Genomic DNA, 26,772 nt, shown 5'->3' on the forward strand with positions numbered 1-26,772 from the left:
TACTCTTAATTCTGAAGACACATCTTAATAACCTCTAAATAGTTCCAACAAAAGAGCCGTGTCAGAGGAATGAGCAGGCCCCAAGGTGTTTCAACTGGAGTGTTTTCATCTGCCTTTATTGCTCTATCCCTCTCCAGAATTAAGGCAATAACCTGTGATAAATTATTCAGGAACTGCTACAGGGATCAAAGCAAAATCATTCTGTTAAAGTGCTGTTTGCAACATTTGGCACTTAGTGTGAAAACTTTTAATGTGCGCATGCTGAAAATCAAGGATTTTAAATAATTTAACATTGTGGAGTTTTTACGAAAGGACTAAAGATAGTAGGTTCCTATTTAACTGCTCTTCTTTCCCTGGGAAGTTTTTATTCATTTTCCTTGAAACTGATGATGTCATGACCAAATCAAAAATGATGCATGAGTCAGGGGAGTACTGGACTATATTTTACCATGGATACAATTATAGGGGGAAAACACATATTCTGTAAGAATGCTCTAAAGCCAAGATTTGTCAGAGTATTTCTTCCTTTTCCCCTTTACTTGGAAGAGAAAAACCCAAGGCAAACTTTCATTGTTTTCTTCAATTTTATTAAGAATGAGTAAGAAAACAAAGCTATAAATTTAGGACTTTTGCTGCATTTCCTCCCCTCACAGCTCTATTTCAATTTGGTAACACAGGTCCTTAATGTTTAAGTGTATCCTGAAATCTGCATTTGAAAATATCTATAAATAGGGAGTTAGAAAATCCTGGTAAGAGTTGCAAATTAAATGAATTTGGCAGTCCTGCGGCATTTTCATAGAGATATTTTAACAGCATCACCTCCTGTGGATTGGAATACTAAATACTTTATTGAAGAACAAAACCAAAATGTTTTTATCTCTAGTACTTGCAAAATGAAGTACCTGAAAGCACTTTTGCACGTATTATTTATTCATCCTGATAGAAAAATAGCCTTAACCTAATAAATTACATTTAAAAGCATTTAGTGCAAAAGTTTTGTTTATGGTAAAGCAACAGATTTAGTTTTTTATCGGTAGCTTAAAGCACCAAGTTTTCTTTATACAAATTAGACAGATGGTGCTTACAGTAGAATTTACTAAAGGTCTGTCACAACAAATGCAGCCAAGCTGCATATTTAATCACTGCAGAATCTTGTCTACCTGCAGCTGCCAACTGCTAATCCAATTTCCCTGATAAATGTGGCAAGAGACACGATCAGCAATAAAGAGCATCTAACTCCATTTTCCTGCAGGGCGTCTTTTGATGAACATTTAGGACGGAAGCACGGAGTGCACTGTGTGGCCTTGGTTCGTGGCAGCTGCATGCATTCTGAGGCACAGTTCTCAGGTTACTCACTTAATTCTGCCACTATCATTACGTTGCTATTGATCTCAGTAGCTGTTGCCTACACAGCATTACTCTAGATGAAGCTGAATCAGGCAGTTATCATGCATCAAACTTGCTCAAAAGCCTGGAGATTTCCCCTTAATTACTTGTGATTTTATTTGCAAATACCGTTAAAGTGTAATCAAGCAGTCACTTTCCAGGGTCGTTAAGAACTTGCTGGTTTAGGGATATATCACTGGAACTCCATTAAAAATGACTCTAGGAAGATGGTTTCTGTCAAACTAGATGGGATTACAACAAAAATGGTCTTGGAATATAATGAAATCTTCAGATGAGAGAGACGTACTTTTTATAAAGATGATGTTTTTCAACTTCACTGCTTCTTTTTGATAAAGGGCAGCAATAGCAACCTAAAAGCTGCAAAGATTTTGTTGGGCACTGAAAATATTTGGAAGACATCTGTAAGATACAGCTAACCTGAGTGGAAACTCTGGTGAAGAATTTCAGGAAGACTATAAACACAAAGAAAATCTGTAAGATCCTTTTTTGGTTTTAAAATTCTATAACTATAGCATGCTGATGAACATTAATTTCAAAAATTCTTTTAAGTTAAGAGGTATGGCAGTTGGCTGATTATTTTTTGATAGAAGAATAACCTAAAGATAATTATCAAAGGCCATATCATTTTTCTATTTGGCTTTTTACTGCTAGTTTTTGTTTTTGATTTTTGTCTTTTTTTTGGTGAAGAGACGCTATGCAAAAGATGGTTAATATTTCCAACATATTTCAAATAACTATGAAATATATGACTCAATTGTCACCAACAAAGGTGTCTACATTCTCTGGTGTGCATTTATTAGTCTGTTAAAAAGAATAATCAGTGTCTATTTAATATTGCCCTAATATATTATAATTTCAGAAGATACTATTTCTATTTAGCAGAGCTTGTGCTTCCCATCCCCCACCTTAAAATATGGGGCTGTTTTGTCACAGACAGCTTGCTACACTTAAGGATTTTACTAATAAAACATAATGTTGTCTTAGATATTATGACTGTTGCCACAGCTGAACTGACTTGTCAAATCAATCCTAATATGGCTCCCACAGGCACATAAAAACCTTATTTAGCTATCAGTTATCCTAATCACTTTGTTCCGTTTAAGAATGCAATACTTCAAGACCAGTTCCTATTTATACATATATGCCTAGCCATTTAATAAAGTCTTGATTTATATAAATTCTTGTTTAAAAAAATATTTAGAGATGTAGTGTTTTAGTATGTGTATGTGTGTGCATTCCTCCATATGGATATATTGAAATACACAGTGCAGGGCAGATGAGAGAACGGGGCTGTTTAAAGTGGTGTACCCACAAGAAAGGTTCAATTAAAGACAGTCACTACCACAGGAGACAAATCTATGTCATCTAATCATGAACTGACTGTCCAAAACTATTTGCTGACCTCAAAGTCCATTTGTATAAGAAATTAGAAAAGTGCTTAAATAAAACTACAACTTAAATACATACAATTGGGAAAGGAGGTCTGAAGAGGCAAACAGCACACACAGATATGCAAAACCCTTTTTGGATCTAGATATCCTAGAAAAAACGAAATTGTCATTCCTCATATTTAGAAACAAACCCACCTTTACGTCTTCTTGTTTAAAGTTGTTGTTGAATATCTGTAACACTGTTTCAAAAGCAACTGTAAGAGGCAGCATGAAATTCTCAAATTCATCCTCATCTTCGCCTATCAGAGAAACAAAAAGGTCACTACGGTTTAAAATGCACAGAATTGTACATTATCCTCAGCAGTGCGTGCTTCATTTAGGCTTAGAAATATTCCCAAGAAGGGGTCAGCCTGCATTCACATCCATGCTACATTTTCTACTTTTGCTCATTGAATATTCTGGTGTTCTGCCTTCTTTTTTGCACCAAATGAAATCGCAAAATTACTTACCAGCCATTTTTTTTCCCTGGTTCTTTATTGGATCTAACAGACTCATGCCCCAGGCATCTCAGTCCTTTAGCTCCTAGGGCCCCTAGAGCTTCTCTAATGCCTCAAGGAAGGCCACTTTCAAAGCCTCAGAGATGCGGTGTTTTTTTCCCCTTCTCTTTGGGTGCCAAGGCCCTAAAGGGCTCATAGACTCAGGTGCCCAGATAGCTCTAAGTTATTATTCTCTTTTATTTATGTTCTTTTTAATTAATTTATTAAATAAATGGCAGGGAAACTTTTATCTGCCAAAAAGGATGGGGTCCCTTATGGGTCATTTGGATTTTAAATACATTCTCCATGGGTACACTTCTTACACTAAGCTTCCTTCCTTTTTTTTTTTAAATAGAGAAGAGAGGAAAGAGACATTTCCTACTAATTTTTTTACTTTAAAGGTAGACCGTAGTTTCCTCAAGGATTCAGTTAAAACAGAATCTTCACTTCACACATGGTTATGCACAACTGATTATATAGAATTCTTTTCAAAAGGGTTTTTTTTTTTTAAATGAGATTGAATTCACTCATTCATCCTAAGTCACAGGGAGCTATGAGCTACACTTTACTAAGAAACAGGCAGAGGAAGGTTAAATGTCTTGCTTAAGGTGGAATGCCTAGTTGGAGACAGAATTACAGGATTCAGACCTCCTAATTTCTATGCTATCAGTAGAGTTTTAAAATAGAGTATTAGAGAGGAAATGAGCTCTCAGAGAAGGGACTCGTGGACCTCAAAGTTTGGTTCTCGACCAGCAGCATCAACATCATTTTTGAACTTGTCAGATATAAATTCCCAGGTTCCATCCCAGATTTGTTGAATCAGAAACTCTGAGGGTGGGTCCCAGCAATTTTGTTTTAATAGGCCCTCCAGATGACTGAGAATGTTTGAGAAGAACTGGCCTATAGTCATTTTTCAGACAAAGAAACGGAGATCCTGTCAGGATCAAGAACCCGTGACTCTTCAGGAGTAGCTGATCTGGCTGACTCTGATTTTCTGTGATTTATCTCTTTCCTTCAATTTCACATTGTTTCAGGAGTAAAACAGAATCAGGGACTTGGATTTGTTACAAAGAGATACCCAAAGGCCAACGAAGCTTTGCTGGTATGCTGTTCTGAACGAAGGTCAGTGTCTCGGGTGAAGAGTAAGGCAGACCAAATTATAATCTCTTCTCTGTCAACTGGCCATGTGGCCAAGTTACTCCTCTTAGATACACCCTTCTCTGTTAACTGGTGATAACATAGACCTATACAGGTGTTATTTTTCAAAGCCCAGGTGAAATGATACCTTTCACAATGTCTAAGCTAAGCTTTCCTAACTCTCAATCAAGTTATCTCTCTTCTCCCTTTGGATTCTCATAGCATTTTGTTGGGCTTTTAACTATTATACCAGTCTGCCTTGAACCGTGGATATTTAAGCATATATCTAAGAATAGCAATAACAATACCACCTACATTATACCATAACTACCATTTGATCTGGGTTACTGTGGGGATTAGATGAGATAAAATTTATAAAGTGTACATGTAAATTATTAGCCCTACTAGCCTAAACTGACAGTATCTGCAGATTAGCTTCTACAGAGTGAAGGCTGTATATCTTTGTGTTTCTCAGTGAAGGAGAATGATATGATGCAGGGCTCTGTAGTAAATAGGCCCAGGCGTCTGACTCCACTGGGTATTATTTAACTTTGGATATTTTACTCATCACTCCGAGTCTCAGTTTCCTCATCTATAAAATAAACATAAAAATACTTATCTTTGAGGGTTACTGTGAAGATTAAATGTTGCAATACATGGAAAATGGAAGCTGCTCAATAAATAGTAGTGGTTGTACTAGTATTATACTATTAGCATGGAACGGAGCCTGGCATTATTCGGGAAATGCCGTGTTTAGATAAAAAGTAACTTCTCAATAAAGGTGAAATTTTAGAACGTCTTTATTCTCTTAACCCCTGACATAGAATAATACAATAAATAATTGAAATATACATCATCAAATTTTAAATACATAAAACATATGTACATTATATTTAAGGCATATAATTTTACTCTTCTAAGATAAAGTATTTTCTAAATGTGGAATTATTAATGAGAACAGTGGTAATTATCACTGCAGGCAGATAACGGTGCCAGAAAGAAAGGATGCTTTGAAATCAGAAAGTTTATCTAAGTTTAGCTGAGGGCAGTGGTGAACGCCTATAATTCCAGCTACTCGGGAGCTGGGTTAGGGGGATCCCTTGGGCCCAGGAGTTTGGGACCAACCTGGGCAACACAATGAGATCTCATTTCTTTAAAAAAAAAAAAAAGAGAAAGGAAAAAGTTTATCTAAGCTTGAATCCTGCCTCTGCTACTGTTAGCTGTCTGGTTTTGGGTAAAGTCACTTCAGTCATCAAAGCCTTAGTGTGCTCACCTGTAATTAAGAGACATAATATTTACTTCATAAAGTTAGCTGTGAGAATTAAGTAAATGACAAAACATCTATAACCCCCCTTGCTCAGTGTCTGGTACTTAATAAATGATAGCCATTAGCACTATTGTTGTCTTGAGTCTAACATGGACTTAGAGAGGTGATTATGGTAATCAAAAAAAGTATAACTGCAAGATTGCCAGCCCAGTGCCCTTCCTTTGGGAACAAAGTTTTCCAAGGTAAGCATGTTTATTCAGAACAAAGACAAATTCCAAGTTTTAACATTTCAACTCCTAACTTCATATTCTGAGCTACAGATCAAAAAACTTCCTGATTCCACCTTTTTCTCCATTCAGATTTTAAGGCAAACAGGGATACCGGGAGCACATGAGACAACCAAATTGTGCAGGGGGAGATCAAGCAGCAAATACTATAAACACAGTAATGTGAGCAGGAATTCTACTTAAACGTCACTTCCTCAGAGAGGTCTTCCCTGACCAGTCTATCTAAAATGGTACCCACAATTTTCCCTCCCCCACCTATAACTTTCCAACCGCATAACCTGCTTTACTTTTCTTATTGGACTGACTACACTGGCTATTCATGGACATATTTATTCATTTGTTGTTTATCCTCTCTGTTAGGATGTAAGTTCCTCGGGAAGGAACTTGGTCTATTTCCATCATAGAGTATCCCCAGTGACTGGAATGGGGTCTGGCACTCAAGAAATATTTGTGGGGTGACGAATAACAGCTGTTATTCCTTGAGTGGTTATGCAAGCAATGGATTTGGTACTTTACTTGCTTAAAAAACAGTTATGTGGCTCTTACTATTTTCAAAGTATTGTTGCAAGTCATTAATGGTCAGAATAATCTCATGAAGTTGTATGATTTTCTTCATTTTACATATGAGCAGAGAGACTCAAAGGAATTAGGTAGCTTGCCCAACATCCTCCAGCTGGTAAATGTCAGTGAGCCGGGATTCTCAATCAGGTCTGCTTTACTCCCAAGCTCATGCTTTTCCATGTCTCTGATAAGGCGGAAGACATCAGAGATGGGGACTAATGTTAGTGTCACTGAATCCTGAATACGGAGCTGCATGAAGTCAGAAGAGAGTGAAAATCAGCAAGCTTGGTTCTGGTGAGGAAAATGGAATTCCTAGACAATCACTTGGGTTTAAAGTAGGCAAATATAAGACAGTGGTGCATTATACTATAGAAATGTTTATGTTTTAGTTAGCGCTGTTTCTGTTATTGCATATGGTATGTTGTACCACCTAAGCTGGAGAACTGAACATTTTTGTTTATATCATGCAAACAACTTTATACAACATTACTATTAAAGATTTTTCCTAATCGGTATTACTTACATCTACGTAAATGATACCCATAGAGGTATCATTTGCTATTTCTGATGCAAAAGGAGAAAACATGAGCTCACTCTCTTACAACTTCATATTCAAGTATGCAGTCATATATTTAGTGTTTCAAATGTATATGTGGTTATTTTATGAATAATAGTTGAAGCTGTTAGCTTAATAAGACAAAGGTCCAGAAACCAATATGATTTGAAGGTAAAGTGCCAATTCATAGACTCATATTTTCAATGCCATCAGGAAAAGTAAATGTCAATATGACATTGTAAGTTCTCAGTCATGCATAGATAAAAATAATAAGTTCCTCAGTTTTTTGGTAAAACCCAAAGCGAATCACTTCCAATGGGTCTCTGAGAATATGTTTAAGCAGAAAGTCATTCATTTTGTAAGTTCTAAACTTTTTTTTTTCCTTCAGAGACATCACATGAAAATATAATAGTAACTGTTTCAGTATGTTGGCTGGCAGACATTTTATTTGCAGGACATTTCATTTATTATTTTGCACAATCTAAAATCTCCAGTGGTGGAAATGTAAAATGGTATAACTCATGTAATATGGTGTAGTCATTGTGGAAAACAGTTTAGTAGTTACTCAGGCAATTAGAGTTGCCCATTGTCCTATCAATTTCACTCCTAGGTATTTACCCAAGAAAACTGAAAATACATGTCCACACAAAAAGTTGTATGCAAATACAGCTGTAGTATTTCATAATAACCAAAGGTAGAAAAAACTCAAATATTTATCAACTGATGAATGGCTAAACAAAATGTGGCACATCCAAACTATGGAATATTATTCAGCCACAAAAAGGAACAAAGTGTTAATACATGCCTAAACAGGAATGTGCCTTAAAACATGCTAAGTGAAAGGGGCCAGACACGGAGGCCACAAACTGTATGATTCTATTTATATTAATACCCAGAATAGGCAAATCCATAGAGGTAGAAAACAGATTAGTGGTCTCCGGGGTTTAGGGAAAGGGGGAAGAGGAGTGATTATATAATGGTACAGGGATTTTTGGGGGTGATGAAAATGTAGATCTGGTGATGGCTGCGCAACTTTATGAATATTCTGAATATACTAAATACCAATGAATTATATACTTTACAAAAGTGAATTTTATGGCATGTGAATCTAAAAGAACAACAAAAATCTGGGTTTGCTCCCCCTCTGAAATGTATACAAAACAGTGAAACTTCTCAGTTCCTTTTTTTTTTTTTTTTTTCATTTCCTTAAATTTGAATGCAAACAGCAGCAGCTAGATTACTGGGGAGGTGGGGGGAAAATGGGCAAGGAGAAGCAAGCGATAGAAATGCTATGGTAACTGTTAATGATGGTAGCCAACAGTTACTGTGCATTTACTGTATGATAAGTATTGTATGAAACACTTTGGCAATTGTGATAAATCAATATGGCAGGCAGAATACAGAATAATTACCCTCTCAAAGATAACCAGTCTAATTCTTAGAACCTGTGAACATATTAGGTTCTGTGATAAAGGGAAATTAAGGTTGCCAACCAATTGACTTTAAAGCAGAAAAGTATTCTGGATTATCCAGATAGGTTCAATGTAATCACAGGGTCCTTAAAAGTGGAAGAGAGAAGCAGAAGTCAGAGAACCACAAAGATGGCAGCATGGAAAGGATTCAGCCTGATGCTACTGGAGAAAGGGAGGTCATGAGCCAAGGAAAGCAGGTGGTCTCCAGAAGCTGCAAAAGGCAAGGGAAGAGATTCTTCCTTAGAGCCTTGCTGACATCTTGATTTTAGCTCACCGAGACCCGTTTTGGTCATTTGACCTCTAGAATTATAAAATAATACATTAGTATTGTTTAAGCTACTACCTTGTGGTAATTTGTTACAGCAGTAATAACACAAAACAAATATAGTCAGTAAAGGTCAGGTCTCCTGTCATGAAGCTCTGGTCCAAACTAAGGAAAACTGAGAGGAGAGATAAGCAAAGACACAGGCACTGGGCGAAGAAAATAATCCATTCAAAACCCATTAACAATGGGCGATCTCAGAAGAGCTGGTGACTTTTGCAGGTCTAGGCCCAGATCATCTGCTGTTTCCCAAGGCTTCATTAAGATACTTCTAAGTTGTATTACAGTAAAACTTTGAGAAATGTGCTTAACTGGTCCCTCAAACTTGGGCCACAATTGGTTTTCATTTCAGTTTCCCTCTAAATTGCCTAGGAGTTCTAGCTAGTTTTGAAGTGACTCATGGCTTCAGGCAGGGCAGGATATTTTAGCATGTGCCGGGAAGTGTCATCACATTGTGCTTCTATAGGAAAATAATAGCCCCAGATATTGAGGGCAGAGTAGATGGCATTAGAGCACCAAGCTTGCCTCATTTTAAGGTCCCAGCAGCAGCCAATGCTTCTTCTAATAGTGCACTCAATGAACGTTTCTGAATATTTTCTAAGAACTTGTTTTGTGATAGCAATGGCTCTAGGCCCTTTTACATATGTTTATCTTATTTAAACCACATGACAACTCTTTTACATAGTTTTCTCCATTTAATAGATGAGAAAACTGAGGCTCCCTGTAATTCCTCTCCCTAGGGAACCAGAGTGTTTATTGTAGTTCCCAGGAAAAAAAATACACTGTCTACTTCAGACTATAGCTACCCATTTTCAAAGAATCCCACCCTAAAAGTCTCATGAAACACCTCATTCCCTGGGGTGCCCTGGACTGTCTAACTTCAAAACCAGGTAAGTTATTAAAACTGGATCTGGACTTAATGGGCTGCTTTCTGCCTACAGGGCCAGCTAATTAGTCTTAATTATCTCATTACAGATTTTAAGTATTTCCAGCTGCTTCTTTACCCCTTACTGCCCACTTCCCCATCCCCCCATGTCTATTTTTCAGGTAATCTCTGCCAAGTCATAGACACAGTTAATATATTGATGTATTCTTCCTATCTATAAGCTATTTTTGATCAAGCCTTTCACTTGGTAAATCTTCCTGGGATATCCACCTCTGTGTTCCTTTATCCATGAGAAGAAATAGCTTTGGCCAATCATTAGACATAAGAACAAATTTTAAAAACTGTATTTGACTTTCACTGACCATCAAACTGTTATATACCTATCTAGCACAAACAATAAACAAACATCTATCTGTTTATTTCATAGGAGCTTAGAAAATAATCCTTTCTCCTTTTCTTTCACTGCCCCAAGCCCCAAATGAATCATTCGTATCAAATAGTTCAAATAAAAACGAAGGAAAGAAGTTATGTTTCTTAATTGGTTGATAAGGTGAAAGACGAATAGTTTACTAAAAGTGGATGAAAACATGTGGTCAGAGGTCTACCTCTTATATGAATGACCTTGGGCAAGTCATTTAATTTCCCTGAACTTCAGTTTTCTTTCTTTTTTTTTTTTTTTTGTGAGATGGAGTTTTGCTCTTGTTGCCCAGGCTGGAGTGCAATGGCGTGATCTTGGCTCACCGCAACCTCCACCTTCTGGGTTCAAGCGATTCTCCTGCCTCAGCTTCCTGAGTAGCTGGGATTACGGACATGTGCCACCATGGCCAGTTAATTTTGTATTTTTAGTGGAGACAGGGTTTCTCCATGTTGGTCAGGCTGGTCTCGAACTCCCGATTTCATGTGATCTGCCTGCCTCGGCCTTCCAAAGTGCTGGGATTACAGGCATGAGCCACCATGCCTGGCCTGAACCTCAGTTTTCTAACAGATAAACAATGGAATATCAAAAAGGATAATGCCCGTGAAAGTGGTTTACAAACTATATATTCTTAAACAGATGTTAACTGTTATTACTAAAGAAAAAATTTCCTTCCTCTGTATTTTTACTTCTATCTTTAGTAGCTAATTCTAGAATACTCTTCCCTTGTTATTCAAGTCATTTGTTATTTAAAATTTCTTAAATTTAAGGTAGTGATAGCTTCAGATGCCAATTACCTTTTAAAAGTCAAAGTATATATGGATACTATGCTACCTTCACCCCTAAAGATAGAACTCTCTCTTTACATCCATAAACATTATTTTAATATTAGTATCCCCCTAGTAATTAAAAACATGACGGCTTCTCAGAGTTTGAATACCCGAGGAATGCACTGCTGGCTCAAATCCTATCAATTTGCTTGTCATCTAAAGAGTACAATAGAAGATACAATCATGAAATGTCCAAGGAAAATCAACCATTGGTGACACTGAGCACTTCCAAATTTGTGGCTGGTAAAAACTTAATTTGCAAGTAATAATTTTGGTCCTTCACAAAATGAAAAGTGTTGTTACAGCGCCTTGCCACACGTCCCCTCTTTAGTGTTTGTCAACTAAATTCACCTGCATTCAAATTAAACAAAATAGAAGGTTTTTATTTATTCAAGTATTTTATATTGAATAGCACCCTGGAGGTTCTCCATTTACTGGCTCGGGTAATACTACCTTTCCTTTAGTTTATTAGATCGACCAAGTTAATTTTAAATAACCTAGGGAACTTTAAGTGATTCTTGGAAGAGCTAGCATGCACGTACATATGGTTGGTCACTCATCTTTTTCTGCATGTACAGGGATTTTCCGCATTCATTTTGATAATTTCTTGGAACACCAAAAGAATTTGCCAAGGACTCTCACATGTTTTGAAACACCACCATTCTAATGATGAAATGCTTTCAATTCTGTTCTTTATGCAAGTGAACATTTTGTCTAGTTTCGCTAAAGCAATTTGATAAAATGGTACAACTGTTTATTGCCAACTACCAACTCCCCCCACCACCATTTTCATCTGAAATACAACCTGGGGCACATGCCATCTAATTAAATTCATATGAAGTGCAAATCATTGAGTAGAAACCAAAATGCGTTTCAAAGTAAATATCAATTAATGTGACACCCAATTTCTTTCCCCCTTTCTAATCACTCCAATGTGCATGGCTTATACACAAGACATATTCAATTTATTTCTGTAGGATTCAATTAGAATGTTTTGTATTTCCATCCAAGACTCATATCCAATACTTTTGCAAGAAAGTAGGTGGTTTTTTTTCTATGTGATTCTTATCCCCACTCCCCCTCTCCAAAATCAGTGATATAAAAAGTTTGTCTTCATTTTTTTTTTGAGGACGATTCTCATTATCTAATGTTTTTATTTTTTTCATTTAATATATGAATCTGTGCTGCTCTTGACAACGGCACTATCTTTTTCTTTCTTGTTTCCATGACAATGAACACACAATAGAAAACTATCAAGCTATATATACAGAAATTCTGACAGCCATGTTCCAGTCAACCTAGTTTGTGAGACAAGGCTTCAAATAATAAAAACTGTGTTCAACAACACTCAACAAATCATCGTCTATAAAGTAATAACACTTTGAACAGAGGGCAACAGGAGACTAATCAGGCATAAGAGTGGTCAAGTGCAGCTAATCACTTGTGAAAGTAATCAGCCACTGATTTGTTTTGTCTTGGAGAGGCCAACGATCAGAGCTACTTCCAGAAAGAACCTGGCAGTCAGAGCTGATTCCAGGAGCCACAATGATGGCATCTTGGTTACTGTATACTTGTTTGTTATTCATTCAACAAGTATTTACTGAGCATCTGCAATGTAAAGACTCTGACTGGCTGGTGCTAGAAAAATATAGAATACCCTGAAGGTATTCAACATATTTTGGGAAGAAGGACAACTCTGGTTTTTAACAAGACAAAGAAGCTCTGGTAATCATACAACAAATCATACTTGATGCTTTCAATCATAACTTGATGCTTAGCATATACATTTCATTATTTTAAAAAGTAAAAATCACTGATAAATAAGGAAGGAGTTTCTTTTCAAACATGTAGAAGTTCTATGAGGGTAGCTACTATGATTTAAATTTTTATTTATATCCAGATTCAACTGACTTATATTGTGCACTACCATGCACCAAGCATTTCCACCATAGCCTGTCTCTTTCTGTTTCTCTCAAGGTGTCTAAAAAGTGCTTGTAATGCAACAGATATTTACATAAAAAAAAAAAACTTTGAACTAAAAACATGAATTTATCCTTTATATTGTTATGGGTTAAATATTTCAAAGGAATAGAATCTTGGGAAAACTAATAAAATCCAATTATTCAAATTATATGTGTTTATTTCAGTTTCCCATACCTCATAGTTTTCATTAAGCAATACTAAATAAGAGCAAATTTGCTTTCCAAAAAGTGTGCAATGTCTTTCTGGGCATCATCATGAATATCAATGATCAATGCAATAAAACGCACAGTAGTACTGTGAATACTGAGTTGGGGGCCGTGTGCAGGCTCTGACAGTGCTATCCTGTTGTTTAACCTACCACAGATACATAGCAGGTTCCATATCTGTGATGACCATATCAAAAAGGAAATGTTAACTCATTCCATTTCCAGGTTCTGAAAACGCGAGTAACATGGACCGAGTTTTAATTAAAAACTCTCCTCCAGACACTTCTCTTTGACTTCGATCTTCCCACTTCTTTCACTCTGTGTGACAGGGTTATTAAAAGAGCATTTTTAAGGCCTGGGAAATAAATTAAGTCCAGACAAGCATTTCAAGGTCTCTTTAATGCCTGCACAACTGGAAAAGCAAGAAGACAAGCCCTTTGAGGCCAGGACCCAGTATGCCTGACTATCTTTGTCTTGCCCTCAGAGTTTAGCACATCGTGCTTCCTCAATGATTGTCAAGGACAATGACACAGTCTGGGGCTGCTCCTCTTCTCGCCAATACAGCAGCCAAGAGGTGACACAGGCCAGCGTGCAGTATGAAAAGCCGTCACTCAGTTGCATCTCCCACTTGCCTAAGGTAGCAGATGATTGGGTTTTGCATGCCTGGTTTACACTCTTCAAATATTTATAGACAGTTCTCTTTGCCTCCAGCCCTAGTTGTCACTTAGCCAAGTTATACATACATGGTTCTTTTAATCTTTCCTTAGAAATCAATCCCACTAAGCTCTTTAATCATTCTAGTTGCATTTCTCTCAACTTTTGGCAGTTTGTCTTTTTGATGATTTATTCTGTGGAAAACCATGAAAACAATACCGGTGTGAAACACAGAGGGGGTTAGCCCCCTTTACATTTCAAAATTCAATGCCTTTTATGTGCAAAATAAAATTATATTTCTTTTTTCTGTTTGTATGAATGTTGTAAAAAATTCATTTTTAAGTTGATGTATTAATCTATCGATTGCAAGAGAAAAAGAAAAAAGTATTATTGGTATTATATTGTCTAAGGATGGTATTGTCACTGGCTGAACGCTCTCATATATAACTTGTCTAACTTGCAGTATTCAAATATGAGAAATGGGAATCTAGAGTAACATGGTCACTACAGAGAAGCTTAATTGCCCATCCTAAGGTATTGTCTGTCCGTGAATACTTCTCACTAACTTTAGCCTTTTAGTAATAAATTTTAAAAATAAGTTAATTTTTACTATTATAAAATACATTAAAAATTCAAATAATTAGAAATAGAAAAAACTACCTACATGCTACAACCCAAAGTCAACATTTAGCATTTTTAATCATTTTTAAAATTTACAGATAAATTTTATGTTATTTATTATGCATAACACGATGTTTTGAAGTATATAAATGGGCCTACCTTGTTTGTGCTTCACAGATACTGACCTTTTTTTAAAAACAAATTAAAGATTTGTGGCAAACCTGAGTCGAGCAAGGTTCTACTGGCGTCGTTCTGCCAACATCATGAACCTACTTTGTGTTTCTGGGTCATATTTTGATAATTTTCCTAACATTTCAAACTTTTTTCATTATTATTCTATCTATAATGGTAATCTGTGGCCTTCGATGTTACTAATGTAACTGCTGTGGGGCACGACAAATTGTGCCCGTATAGGATAGTCGACTTAATTGCTAAATATTGTGTATGCGGCTCCATAAACCAGCCATTCCTTTGTATCTCTCCATCTTCTCAGGCCTCTCTATTCTCTGAAACACGACAATATTGATATTGAGCCAATTAATAACCTTGTAATGGCCTCCAAGTATTCATGTGAAAGGGAGAAGAGTTGCACATTTCTCACTTTAAATCAAAAGCTAGAAATGATTAGACTTAGTGAGACAGGCATGTCAAAAGCTGAGACAGGTCAAACGCTGGGTCTCTTGCATCAGTTAGCCAGGTGAACAATGCAAAGGAAAGGTTACTGAAGGAAATTCAAGTGATTAAATTAAAATGCCAGTGAACACACATTAAGAGAGTGAAACAACCTTATTGCTGATATGAAGAAAGTTTTACCTGTCTGTATAGAAAATCATACCAGCCATAACATTGCCTAAGCCTAAGCCTAATGCAAAGCAAGTCCCTAACTCTATTGTATGACAGCTGAGAGCTGAGGAAGTTGCAGAAGAAAAGTTGAAAGCTAGCAGAGGTTGGTTCATGAGGTTTAAGGGAAGACAATGCCTCCAGAAGAGTGCAAGGTGACGCAGCCAAGTGCTGATGCAGAAGGTGCAGTGAGTTATACTAAAAAACTTGCTAAGACCATTGATCAAAGTGGCTGCACTAAACAACAGATTTTCAATGTAGATGAAACAGCCTTTCATTGGAAGAAGGTGCCATCTAGGACTTTCATAGCTAGAGAGGAGAAGTCAATGCCTGGCTTCAAAGCTTCAAAGACCAGGCTGACTCTCATTAGAGGCTAGTGCCGATGATGACTTGAAGTTGATGCCAGTGCTCATTTGCCATTTTGAAAATCCTAGGACCCGCAAGAATGATGCTAAATCTACTCTGCCTGTGCTCTAGAAATAGAGCAAGAAAGCCTGGATGACGGCACATCTGTTTACAGCATGGTTTACTGAATATTTTAAGCCCACTGTTAAAGTCTACTGCTAAAAAAAAAAAAAAAAGGTTTTGTAAGGCTATAGATGCCACAGATAGTGATTCCTCTAATGGATCTGGGCAAAGTAAATTGAAAACCTTCTGGAAAGGACTCACCTCACCATTCTGGATACCACTAACAACATTTGCGATTCAGTTGGGAGGTCATATGATCAACATTAACAGGAATTTGGAAGAAGTTGATTTCAACCCTCACGATGACTCTGAGGGGTTCAAGACATCAGAGGAGAAATTAACCGTAGATGTGGTTGAAACAGCAAGAGACCTATAATTAGAAGTTGAGCCTGAAGATGTGACTGAACTGCTTCAGTCTTGTTATAATACTTGAATGGATGAGGAGTTGCTTCTTCTAGATGACCAAAGAAAGTGGTGTCTTGAGATGGAATCTACTTGTGGTAAAGATTGCAGTGAACATTGTTTAGAATATTACATAACCTTAGTTGATAAAGTGGCGGCAGAGTTTGAGAGGACTGACTTCACTCTTTAAAGACGTTCTCCTGTGGGTCAAATGCTATCAAACAGCATCGTATGCTACAGAGAAATCTTTTATGAAAGGAAGTCAATTGATGCAGCAGATTTCATTGTTGTCTTATTTTAAGAAATTGCCACAGCCACCTCGACCTTTGGCAACTACCCTGATCAGTCAGCAGCCATCAATATCGAGGCCACACCTTCCACCAGGAAAAAGATTACAACTCACTGAAGGCTCAGATGATTGCTAGCATTTTTTAGCAATAAAGTATTTTATTTATATTTATTTTTTATTTTTTGAAATGGAGTTCTGCTCTTGTTGCCCAGGCTGGAGTACAGTGGCGTGATCTCAGCTCACTGTAACCTCTGCCTCCAGAGTTCAATTGATTCTCCTGCCTCAGCCTCCCAAGAAGTTGGGATTACAAGGCATTCGCCACTACGCCTGGCTAATTTTGTATTTCTAGTAGAGACAGGGTTTCACCATGTTAGTCAGGCTTGTCTTGAACTCCTGACCTCAGGTGATCAACCTGCCTTGGTCTCCCAAAGTGCTGGGATTACAAATTTGAGCCACTACACCTGGCCACAATAAAATATTTTAAATTAAGATGTGTACATTTTATCTACATCATGATATTACACACTTAATAGACTACAGCACGGTAAGTTTAACTTTTATATGCACTGGAAAACAAAAACTGTGTGACTTGCTTTATTAAGGTTTCACTTTATCATGATGGTCTGGAACTAACCTGCAATATATTTGAGGTATATATTGGCATATTGTGACTAATTGACAAATGTATTACCTCTATGGTTATCATTTTTGTGGTGAGAACACTTAACATTCACTCTCTTGGTATTTTTCAAGAATACGATATATTGTTATTAACTATAGTCACCACTTATGCACAACATATCTATTGAACTTATTCCTTCTATCTACCTGAAACTTTGTATCTTTTGACCAGTATTACCCCAATGTCCCCAGTTCTTAGTAACCACCATTCTACTCTATGAGGTCAACTTTTTTAGACTTCACATATGAGTGATACCATACAGTATTTGTCCTCTGTGCCTGGCTTATTTCACTTAACATAGTATCCTCCAGGTTCATCCATACTGTCGCAAATGGCAGAATTTTTCTTTTTTATGGCTGAATAGTATTCCATTGTGTATATATTCCACATTTTCTTTATCCATTCATCTGTTGATGGACACTTATGTTGATTTCATATATGCTGGCTATTGTGAAGAATGATGCAATAAAAATAAACAGCTGGGAATGCAGCTGTTTGGTATACTCATTTCACTTCCTTTGGATACATATACACCCAGTAGTAGGATTGCTGGGTTGTACAGTCATTTTATTTTGATTTTTTTGAGGACCCTCTACACTGTTTTTCATAATGGCTGTACTAACCATTTTTGAAGAGTTCCATTTAAGTCTTTTCTGAAGTATTGTCCCTCCTGTCCCCAACATACATGATCACACCAGTTGCACCAGTGTAACACTTTGCCTTTTCACTTAATGTTATAATACAAAATTTCATGTATTGCATGGTCTTTAAATCTTCATTTTTTTTGAGTGTCAATCATTCCACAAGTAAGTGGGCGTGCCATAAAGAATTGTAATTGTAATAATTTTACAAATCCCTACTGTTTAGACAGTTACATCATTTCCACTTTTTCTCTAGGTTAGACATCACTATGATGAAAATCTTCGTGTGTAAAAGTTTTCTGTCTAAGATTATTACTAGATACATAGTAGTAAAATTAATGTGTCAAAGGACAGGCAGAAAGTAAATTGTGAGATAAAAAATCAGCGCAAGTGTTACGTGAAGTGAAAAATGCCACCTTAAGTAAAAAGATTTGTCTTTTGGCTCTATTGCTAATAAGTGAACACTCAAATCTCAGCAGGTTGTAGAAAACTGTCCAAAATGGCTAATTTTAATAAGTTAAATGTTGTACCAACTAGTATTCCACTTCTTTACTCACACAAGCATATTGCTGATCCCTTATTAATTGAGCTTAAATTCTTAACCTTACCTAGATCTACCATCAGAAGGCGAGTGAGCGCTGTGTAGAAGGTTGTTCGACACCTGAAGTCACTGAGACTGTAACTCTCACTGATGCCAAGAAAAGGGAAGTGTTCACTCTAATGAAAGCAAAAGAGTAATCAAAGTTACTAATGCTTTACCTAAACTATTTGTAAAATTCTATTGATTAATTAAAGAAATGAGACTTACTGTGTGGTTTTTTAGCATGAATTTCACAGCATCTATCTTCACAAGTTTTTTTAAAAGGATATAGGTAATAGAAGTTAAGGAATCTAAGGAAATATATTTGTCATATCAGTATGTAATAAATCACAAAGTAATAGTGAACTGCAGTGACATCAATTTCTACTTATAAGGAATAAATATAATTTCTAAAGAGCATTCTTATAGAAACGTCCTTCCTTCTGTTAAGAATGATAATCTATTATTAACCAGTGCAATTACTTTTTCTATCTTATACATATTCTAGTTATGGAAAGAAAGAATGAATTTTATAATTAAGACAAGAACTCCTTTACTATTGAAGTCTTGATAGTGGAAAATTAAAACTGACCTCTTTTTATATTTTGGGTGTAACTTGCGAGCTTCTACTTACTTAATGTTATTTCATAATAAAATAATTATAAAAGACCCATAATAGGCTATCAAAAAAGAGAAAATTATTCAATTCTAAGAAACAGTAAGCTCTGTTAGTGGAAATCTAAGATCGGAATATAATTAGGAAGATATAGCAGACCGCATGTCATCAAGTATAGAAGGAGAGCTTAAAGGAACTAATACTTCTAACATGCCTGGTATGTAAAAGGCATTTTCCATATATTAATTCACCTAATCTTCACAATTATACTTTTAAGTATTATTTCTTATTTTTAGTTCATAAATAATGAAACAGGAGCTAAGAGAAATTAAGTTGCTTGCCCAAGATTATACAGCCATGGACTGACAGTGCTGAGATTTGAACTGCAGTTTTACCCTAAAGGCTATGTTCTTTCTACTGTACCACATTATCACCTTAACAGTTCAACTTAGAAGGAGCATAAAGTTAAGAAATCAGAAATATGAATATAAGGCCTAAATAATTTCAGGTATGATGTGGATTCTACACACATCTATTCAGTATGCAAACACCTTCTTCTCTTACTCTACCACAGTCATGTGTTTTCTACCACGCCTAGGGCATGTCTTGGCCATTCCCTAATACCTACTCATGCCTTTCTTGAAGGCTGTAATAATCTTAAATGGCTCTATGCCTGCTACAAGGAAAACACTGGCTTTCTTTTTCCTTCACATCATCTCCAAATATATGATTCAGTCTGTTGCCTCTGCACAGGGGCACTGAAAAGCCTAATTCTAAATTTTAATAATTCAGACGTGGGTATCAAAGAGTGGAAACCACACTGGAACATGAGTCATGAGACCTGGGCTTGACTATACCATTCAATGAATCCAGGTAATAAACTTAGCCTGTCTCAGCCTTAGTTTCCCTCTCCAACAAATGAGGATGAAACCTATGCCCAAGCTACATTACAGGATTGTTTTGAGGATCAGATAATGCAATTATCACTCAGGGAAAAAGACAGAAAGATGCAGGCAATTTACAGAACATGTGCAACTTGCAAGTCTAACTTTCACAATTTCATGATAGTATCACTCCTATTTTTCATATAAGAAAATAAACTAAAAAATTATTTTTCAAAAGATAAACAACTAGTATGATTTAGATTCAAGTCGTCTGATTCCAAAGCAACCATTCCAGTTGCATATGAAACATGTATGTTTGGCTTAGTCATATACATACTTATTTAAAATATACATATATATTTTAGCATGTATCAGTATTAGTAAACTTTCTAAGAGCAGGGACTACATCCTTGCATTTTCCTTATTGCACTGCTTTCAGTAGGTGCTCAATGCACTGTGTTTTTTTTTTTTCTTGAGATGAATGAACTCTCTGTGGCCCAGGCTGGAGGGCCGTGGCACAATCTCAGCATACTGCAATCTCCAACCCCGTCCTGGGTTCAAGCAATTCTCTTGCCTCAGCCTCTCGAGTAGCCAGGACTGCAGTCATGGGCCACGAGGCCCAGCTAATTTTTTGTATTTTTAGTAGAGATGGGGTTTTACTATGTTGGTCAGACTGATCTCGAACTCCTGACCTCAAGTGATCTACCATGCCTGGCCATGATGTACTGCGTTTTTCTGGCAGGCTGCAGGGCAACAAGATCAAGGCTGACAGGTAGCAAGTTTTTCCCTGCCTCCAAAGACGCAGATTTGATGATTATTCCCAGTGTCAGTCACTGGGCTGAAGACCTGCCACTCAAACTTCACTCAGTTAAACAGGGGTGGGATCAATAAACTTGGAAATATCTTAAGTAATTACCAAATAGAATTCTCTTAAAATTGCAAAGTTAAAAGTGACAGGGTCTATGGGTAATAAGAATGCTGCCATTAATAGGAATATTCCTGTCAGTGCTGTTAATAAACAGCAAGTCATGTTTTGACAATAGAATATTTATGAAAGCAATAAACAGAACATTCACAGGAAGAATCTCATCTGTCAAAGACACATTTTCTGCAGAACAGCATCTGTGCACTTCACACCAAGGCCAGCCTCACTGCCTTTTAATTACATTCTAAAGAAAAAAATGATTAAGAATGGATTTTTATATTTTTCAATAAAGAAAAAAATGAGAGTTCACCTGAATATTTATGTTCTCTTATAGAAATTCAATTCAAAGCTAGTTACGGCTCTTAAGAGGGTCTGTAATGTTAAAAAAGGCAAATGAACACATCAACTTTATGATCTTTATACTCTGATCTTATTCTTCTCTAAAAGACTAGGGTTCTTCTGAGTTATGTCATTTTGGCTGGGTGGGAGCATTAGACAAATTATGGCAACACTAGGCTAGATTTCAGAGGTCTATTCAAAACATCTCTTAGCAGTAAACCTGGTAATGATGGTAACTTTAATAGCAGCAATAGTACTAGGAGTCTTGAGTGTGAGTAAAATTAATAGAGGAAATGTCACACATGGAACATGTAAACAGAAGAGTCAAGATTCAAATGCAGATCTGTCTGGCTCTAAAGCATAGGCTCTTTTCACTAGGCTATATCAGATCCACTTGATTTTAAAGGGTAGTTCTCCTCAGAGATCATTTGCTTCTTGAAATACAATTGAAATTGGAATCAGGTCCCAGAAGGGACAGGGAAACATTTTATTTTAGGAAGGACCAATTCATTAATACGCCAGCATCACATCCAGGATTGAGCAAACTCTATAATCTAGCTGGTAGTAACCCACTAAACAAAATTCTCAGAAAATCCCTGTCTCTAGCCATGTGATTATGAAAACATTGAACACAGTGAAGACAGTCTTATTGGTAGCTAGCATGACGCATGAAGAAAAACAAGAAAAGAATGGTGTAGCTTATAGAGGCTGAAAATTCTGAAAGTCTGTATCCTTTGAAAAGGAGGACAACTAAATGGAGAATAAACTGCTTTCTTAGGTTACAGAAGTAACTACACACTTCAGTAGCTGCTCGACACAGTAAAACCAAGTATGACTTCAATTCACAGTATCAGGCCTTTTCTGAGTATTTACTGTATTTTATCAAATCTGAAACAGCACTGAATGTAAAAACAAAACAAAACACTATTTATGTACTACTAAGAAAAAGTACTTAAAATACCATCAGTTATAAGATATATCCTATTTACAAAGGTGTTAAGATGTGAAAAAATTCAATTTAGAATTATAGTAGTGTAGTAGATACGTGAGAGTCACTAGGTACAAGAGAGTGGGTAATCATACTGGATCTGGGCAAATATTTAAGAGCCATGCATGTTCATAGATACTGTTTGCAGACAGTTAGATCCTGATGACAGAAGAAAGTTCACAGATGACAATATTGTATGTCAGAAATTGCTGTACTTAGGTTATATGTACAAAGTATAGTAACTGAAATTAAGTTTAGTTATTTCAAAAGCAGGATTTTGTTCATGAACCCTACTAGATGAAAAAAATCCAAATAGGTATAACCAAGGTGAAGCGTCTTAAAGGATACTAATAATCATTTACAAGGAACAAGACTTAAGGCTTAGTCACTCAACAGAAGGGGTAACAGTAAGTTCTAAATGCCCACTGTATGAAGTTTTGAAACTATAAAAGAAGGGAAAAAAAAATCTTAATCTCTAATCATTTACAATCTAATAGGAGATAGGACCAGCACATACTAAACTGTATTACATTCATAACCAGATATATAGATGGAAAACAAGGTATTCACAAATATTAAGAAAAATAAACAATGACTTGAAAGAAAATGAAGGGAATTAATACTTAGTGAACATTAAAGGACTGAGGGTTAAAGTATTTCATGATGGCTTTGCTAAGTCTTTGGCCAAGACTGAAAAACTGAAGAAACCTAGTTGAGTTACAATGAGTCAAATGAGGGAGAGTGGCATATGTGGTGATTCAGTGAAAGTTAATGAAGGGTGTCCAGGGGTAAGTAAAATAAGTTTCCTTGGCCCAAGTATAAAGTGCAAATTGTGGTCGAATGGAAGATCAGGAAGTTAGCTATGGGAACTCAGTAAGTAAAGTACCGTCAAAGGACTCAAATTTTGAGTCAAATTATGACTCAAAGTCAACAATTTTGCTTGACCTAAGAAGCAAGTGGAAGTGATTGTGGACTCTTGGGAAGAGAAACGATCAGATCAAAACAATACTCAAGGCAGGTAATTTTGTGAAACGAAAATCTAAACAACTTGGCGACGGTCCAAACAAAGGGGCTACAGAAGAGGAATAGGAGGATTCTACACATGGTTCTAGTATACAAAGAAACAGAGGAGATAAATTATGGAATGACTTTCCGTGGCTGATAGAGACAGAAAACAATGAAATAAATCAACATTTCTTTCGATAAAAAATGTTAATAGAAGTATGCCTGAGGGAGGGAAGCTGAAACTAGTTTTATTTAACATTCTCACAAACCATCTGGAGATGGTGGTATTCAGTAAAATAAAGCAATGCGTTTTAATATTGTTTCACAAAAACAGAAATATTACTATTTATTGCTAAATAGTTCCTGTAACAGACATAAACTATTTTACTTCCGTCCTTCACCCTTGTTTCATTGCTCATCCTCTACCCTTTCCTGACACCTACCACATTCAGGATTCGTACCCCAATGGTGAGAAGGTCAGAAACAGAGATGAGGATGTCTGGTTTACACACTACTTGGTAAATTTAAAAGTTGCATACTTAATGGTTTATCTATAAGCTTATGTCTAAATGACCTTGAATGAAAGGGGCTCCCTAAAATCAGCCATATCACAATGTCATATGCCCACATTATTTTTAATGTGCAGATTTTCAGAAGATTAGTATGTAATTTATTTGAGTTAAAATTAAACAGAAAAAAAGAAACTGTATTAATAAAATAATTGACTTTAAGCTCTTTGGAGAAATATAGCAAAGGATGTTTGGAATCCATGTTAATTCTGTTTGAATTTAAAATCCATGAGGGCAGTGTCTGTGTTTTATTTGTCCTTTTGCCCTGTACTTAGCAAATGCTTAATAAATACTTGCTGCATTGAAAGAGGCCAATAAGATTCAAGATGGGAAAGGAATTAAATTTAAAAATCACTATTTTAGTCTTACTAAATGTTAACTCTAGATAAGGATGAAGTTCTGATTATTGTACTTAAAAAAAGCAAGCAAAAAAAGACACATGAAGCTGGGGTTTGGGGTTGAAAAATAAAATTATCATGGTCATCAAATAACTTTGATAGAAAATAGATTCTTAGAGGCTCGGCGTGGTGGCTCACGCCTGTAATCTCAGCACTTTGGAAGGCCGAGGCAGGCAGATCACAACGTCAGGAGCTCGAGACCAGCCTGAACAACATGGTGAAACCCTGTCTCTACTAAAAATACAAAAATTAGCTGGGCTTGGTGGCAGGCGCCTATAATCCCAGCTACTCAGGAGGCTGAGGCAGGAGAATTGCTTGAACCCAGGAGGCGGAGGTGGCAGTGAGCTGACGTCATGCCATTGCATTCCAGCCTGGCAACAGAGCAAGACTTTGTCTCAAAAAAAAAAAAAGGAAAATAGATTCTTTGGCTTGCAAAAATGAAAATGACTAGAAAATAGATTCTCTGGCTTGCGAAAACAAAAATGACTGAAATAAATTAGTAGATAGATTTATGATGCATATGGATGAGTCTTATATTCACCAAATTCTGGTATACAAGAACTTAAGGGGATAATCTTAGAGAGTCAGTCCGAAGTCAAATGGAAGGAATTATTTCTTTATATCACACAAAACCAGAGCCAGCTCCACAGCTATGTGGGCTGTACACTTGCATAGGAGGTCCTGTGCTTGGGAGAGCCTCTTCATGGTTTAATGCTCTGCTGTTGAAGTCTTGAAATTTTTAATAATTCTTGAATCAGTGACCCCACATTCTTCTTTATGAGGTGGGCCCTGCAAATTATGTAGGTAGTCTTGCAATAACATGGAGAAGTCATTAATCTTGAGAACTGTTGAGGTTAACAGTATCAATAAGGTAAAAAAAAAGTTTGGATAAATTCATAAACTAATGGGGAACATGCCTATAGAGTCTGATTTTAAAAAGCTAGATATTTAGGCCGGGCGCGGTGGCTCACGCCTATAATCCCAGCACTTTGGGAGGCTGAGGCGGGTGGATCACGAGGTCAAGAGATCGAGACCATCCTGGTCAACATGGTGAAACCCCGTCTCTACTAAAAATACAAAAAATTAGCTGGGCATGGTGGCACGTGCCTATAATCCCAGCTACTCAGGAGGCTGAGGCAGGAGAATTGCCTGAACCCAGGAGGCAGAGGTTGCGGTGAGCCGAGATCGCGCCATTGCACTCCAGCCTGGGTAACAAGAGAGAAACTCTGTCTCAAAAAAAAAAAAAAAAGCTAGATATTTTTACTTTTCTCGAATGTTTGATGATTATGTAATAAAGGCCAACTACCAACAGACGGCCTGATAGAGAATGAAATTTCCTTTCTGAAACCCAAGGGGAACATGTTAATTGCTACAAATCTGAGTAAACAATGAATTGCAGTAGAAATACTGAAAATTATCTTTCAAAAGAATAAAAACTTGAAATAATGATTAATGAACAAACAGCATTTTGGATAAATTCTCCTTTTTCAGCATTTAAAATAAGTAAGTTTACGTGATTGCTCTGTATGACCCTTATTCTCTCTCTAGTTTTCCCAGGAGCTTCCTTGTTCCAATTATTTGAACAATCTCACCCCTTTTCCATTTAGACAGAAACTAAAATTTCTGATCAGAAAACATTTCAAAGAGGGGGAAAGATCCCCAAGTACTGAACTTGACTACAGAGGGCTGGCCCTGTACAGAGCCATTTCAGCTCTGTGCCTGTTCAAAAAAGCTATTTAGAATCAGAAATTTTTGGAATTTAGTCTTGAAAATATAAAGAATATGTTAAACAGTTACTCAAATGCACTTGCTAAATTTATTATAAATACCCATGTCATGAATCTGACAGGAAAACATAAACTTTCTGTCAAAAAGGTCACTGGATTTTAAAATAACAATAATCTTACCAATTTGAAAAATTTCACATTTGGTAAACTGCAATTCTGTGGTCAAATGCAGCAGGCCATCCAGTTACATTGTGGAGACTTATATAATGGCAACCTCCCACGCGCCCCATATCATGATTCAGGAACTAATCTATCTCTAAAAATGCAAGTCTAGTGAGTCTTAAGAAGTCCCATGAAAAAGTGTCTGTGAGACAAGTAGCAGACTTTTCTACTCAGGGCATACAGTGTATTTTCCAACGACCTAAAGTTCTCAAAGTATGGTCCTGGAGCTACCAACTTCTCCTGAGGCTTGTGAAAACTGCAATTCTCAGGCCTAGGCCTAACAACCCTTGAAAGAGAAACTCTGGGGAGTGGGGCCTAACAATTTGTGTTTTAACAAGCACTCACATTCTGATGCTCACTAAAGTCTGAGGCTATTGCTCTAAGGTAATCAAAGGCTTTTTAATACTTCCTAAAAATGGGGGTCTTCTGTGATTTCAATTTCCAACAAATGGTCAGATAAAAAAACACCAAAGTTTAGAGACTGGCTTTGGGCACCATAAACACCGAGTAAGGTTCATCTGAAGCGGATTAAATAGAAAAAAAATAAAACAGGGCCGGGCGAAGTGGCTCACGCCTGTAATCCCAGCACTTTGGGAGGCCGAGGCGGGTGGATCACGAGGTCAAGAGATCGAGACCATCCTGGTCAACATGGTGAAACCCTGTCTC

The 26,772-nt window shown here is 36.7% G+C and overlaps 1 protein-coding gene across 4 annotated transcripts in view; it reads right to left on the minus strand.

The window, feature by feature from the left end:
• The window catches only part of RANBP17 (RAN binding protein 17), a 392,711-nt gene that overhangs the window by 98,529 nt on the left and 267,410 nt on the right, over positions 1-26,772 (minus strand). For all 4 annotated transcript variants that reach the window (XR_001830698.2, XM_017547691.2, XM_017547690.2 and 1 more), the window contains 3 exons: positions 18,662-18,725; positions 18,462-18,570; positions 2,994-3,097 (listed from right to left, as the gene is read on the minus strand). Coding sequence is in view for 3 of the 4 variants with exons in the window: in XM_017547691.2 (XP_017403180.1) it covers positions 2,994-3,097; positions 18,462-18,570; positions 18,662-18,725 (277 nt within the window). In the remaining variant the exon portion in view is untranslated. The remainder of the gene's footprint in view (positions 1-2,993; positions 3,098-18,461; positions 18,571-18,661; positions 18,726-26,772) is intronic.

The sequence above is a fragment of the Cebus imitator genome, unplaced genomic scaffold (genome assembly GCF_001604975.1).
Source record: "Cebus imitator isolate Cc_AM_T3 unplaced genomic scaffold, Cebus_imitator-1.0 Scaffold200, whole genome shotgun sequence".
Classification (NCBI taxonomy): Eukaryota; Metazoa; Chordata; class Mammalia; order Primates; family Cebidae; genus Cebus; species Cebus imitator.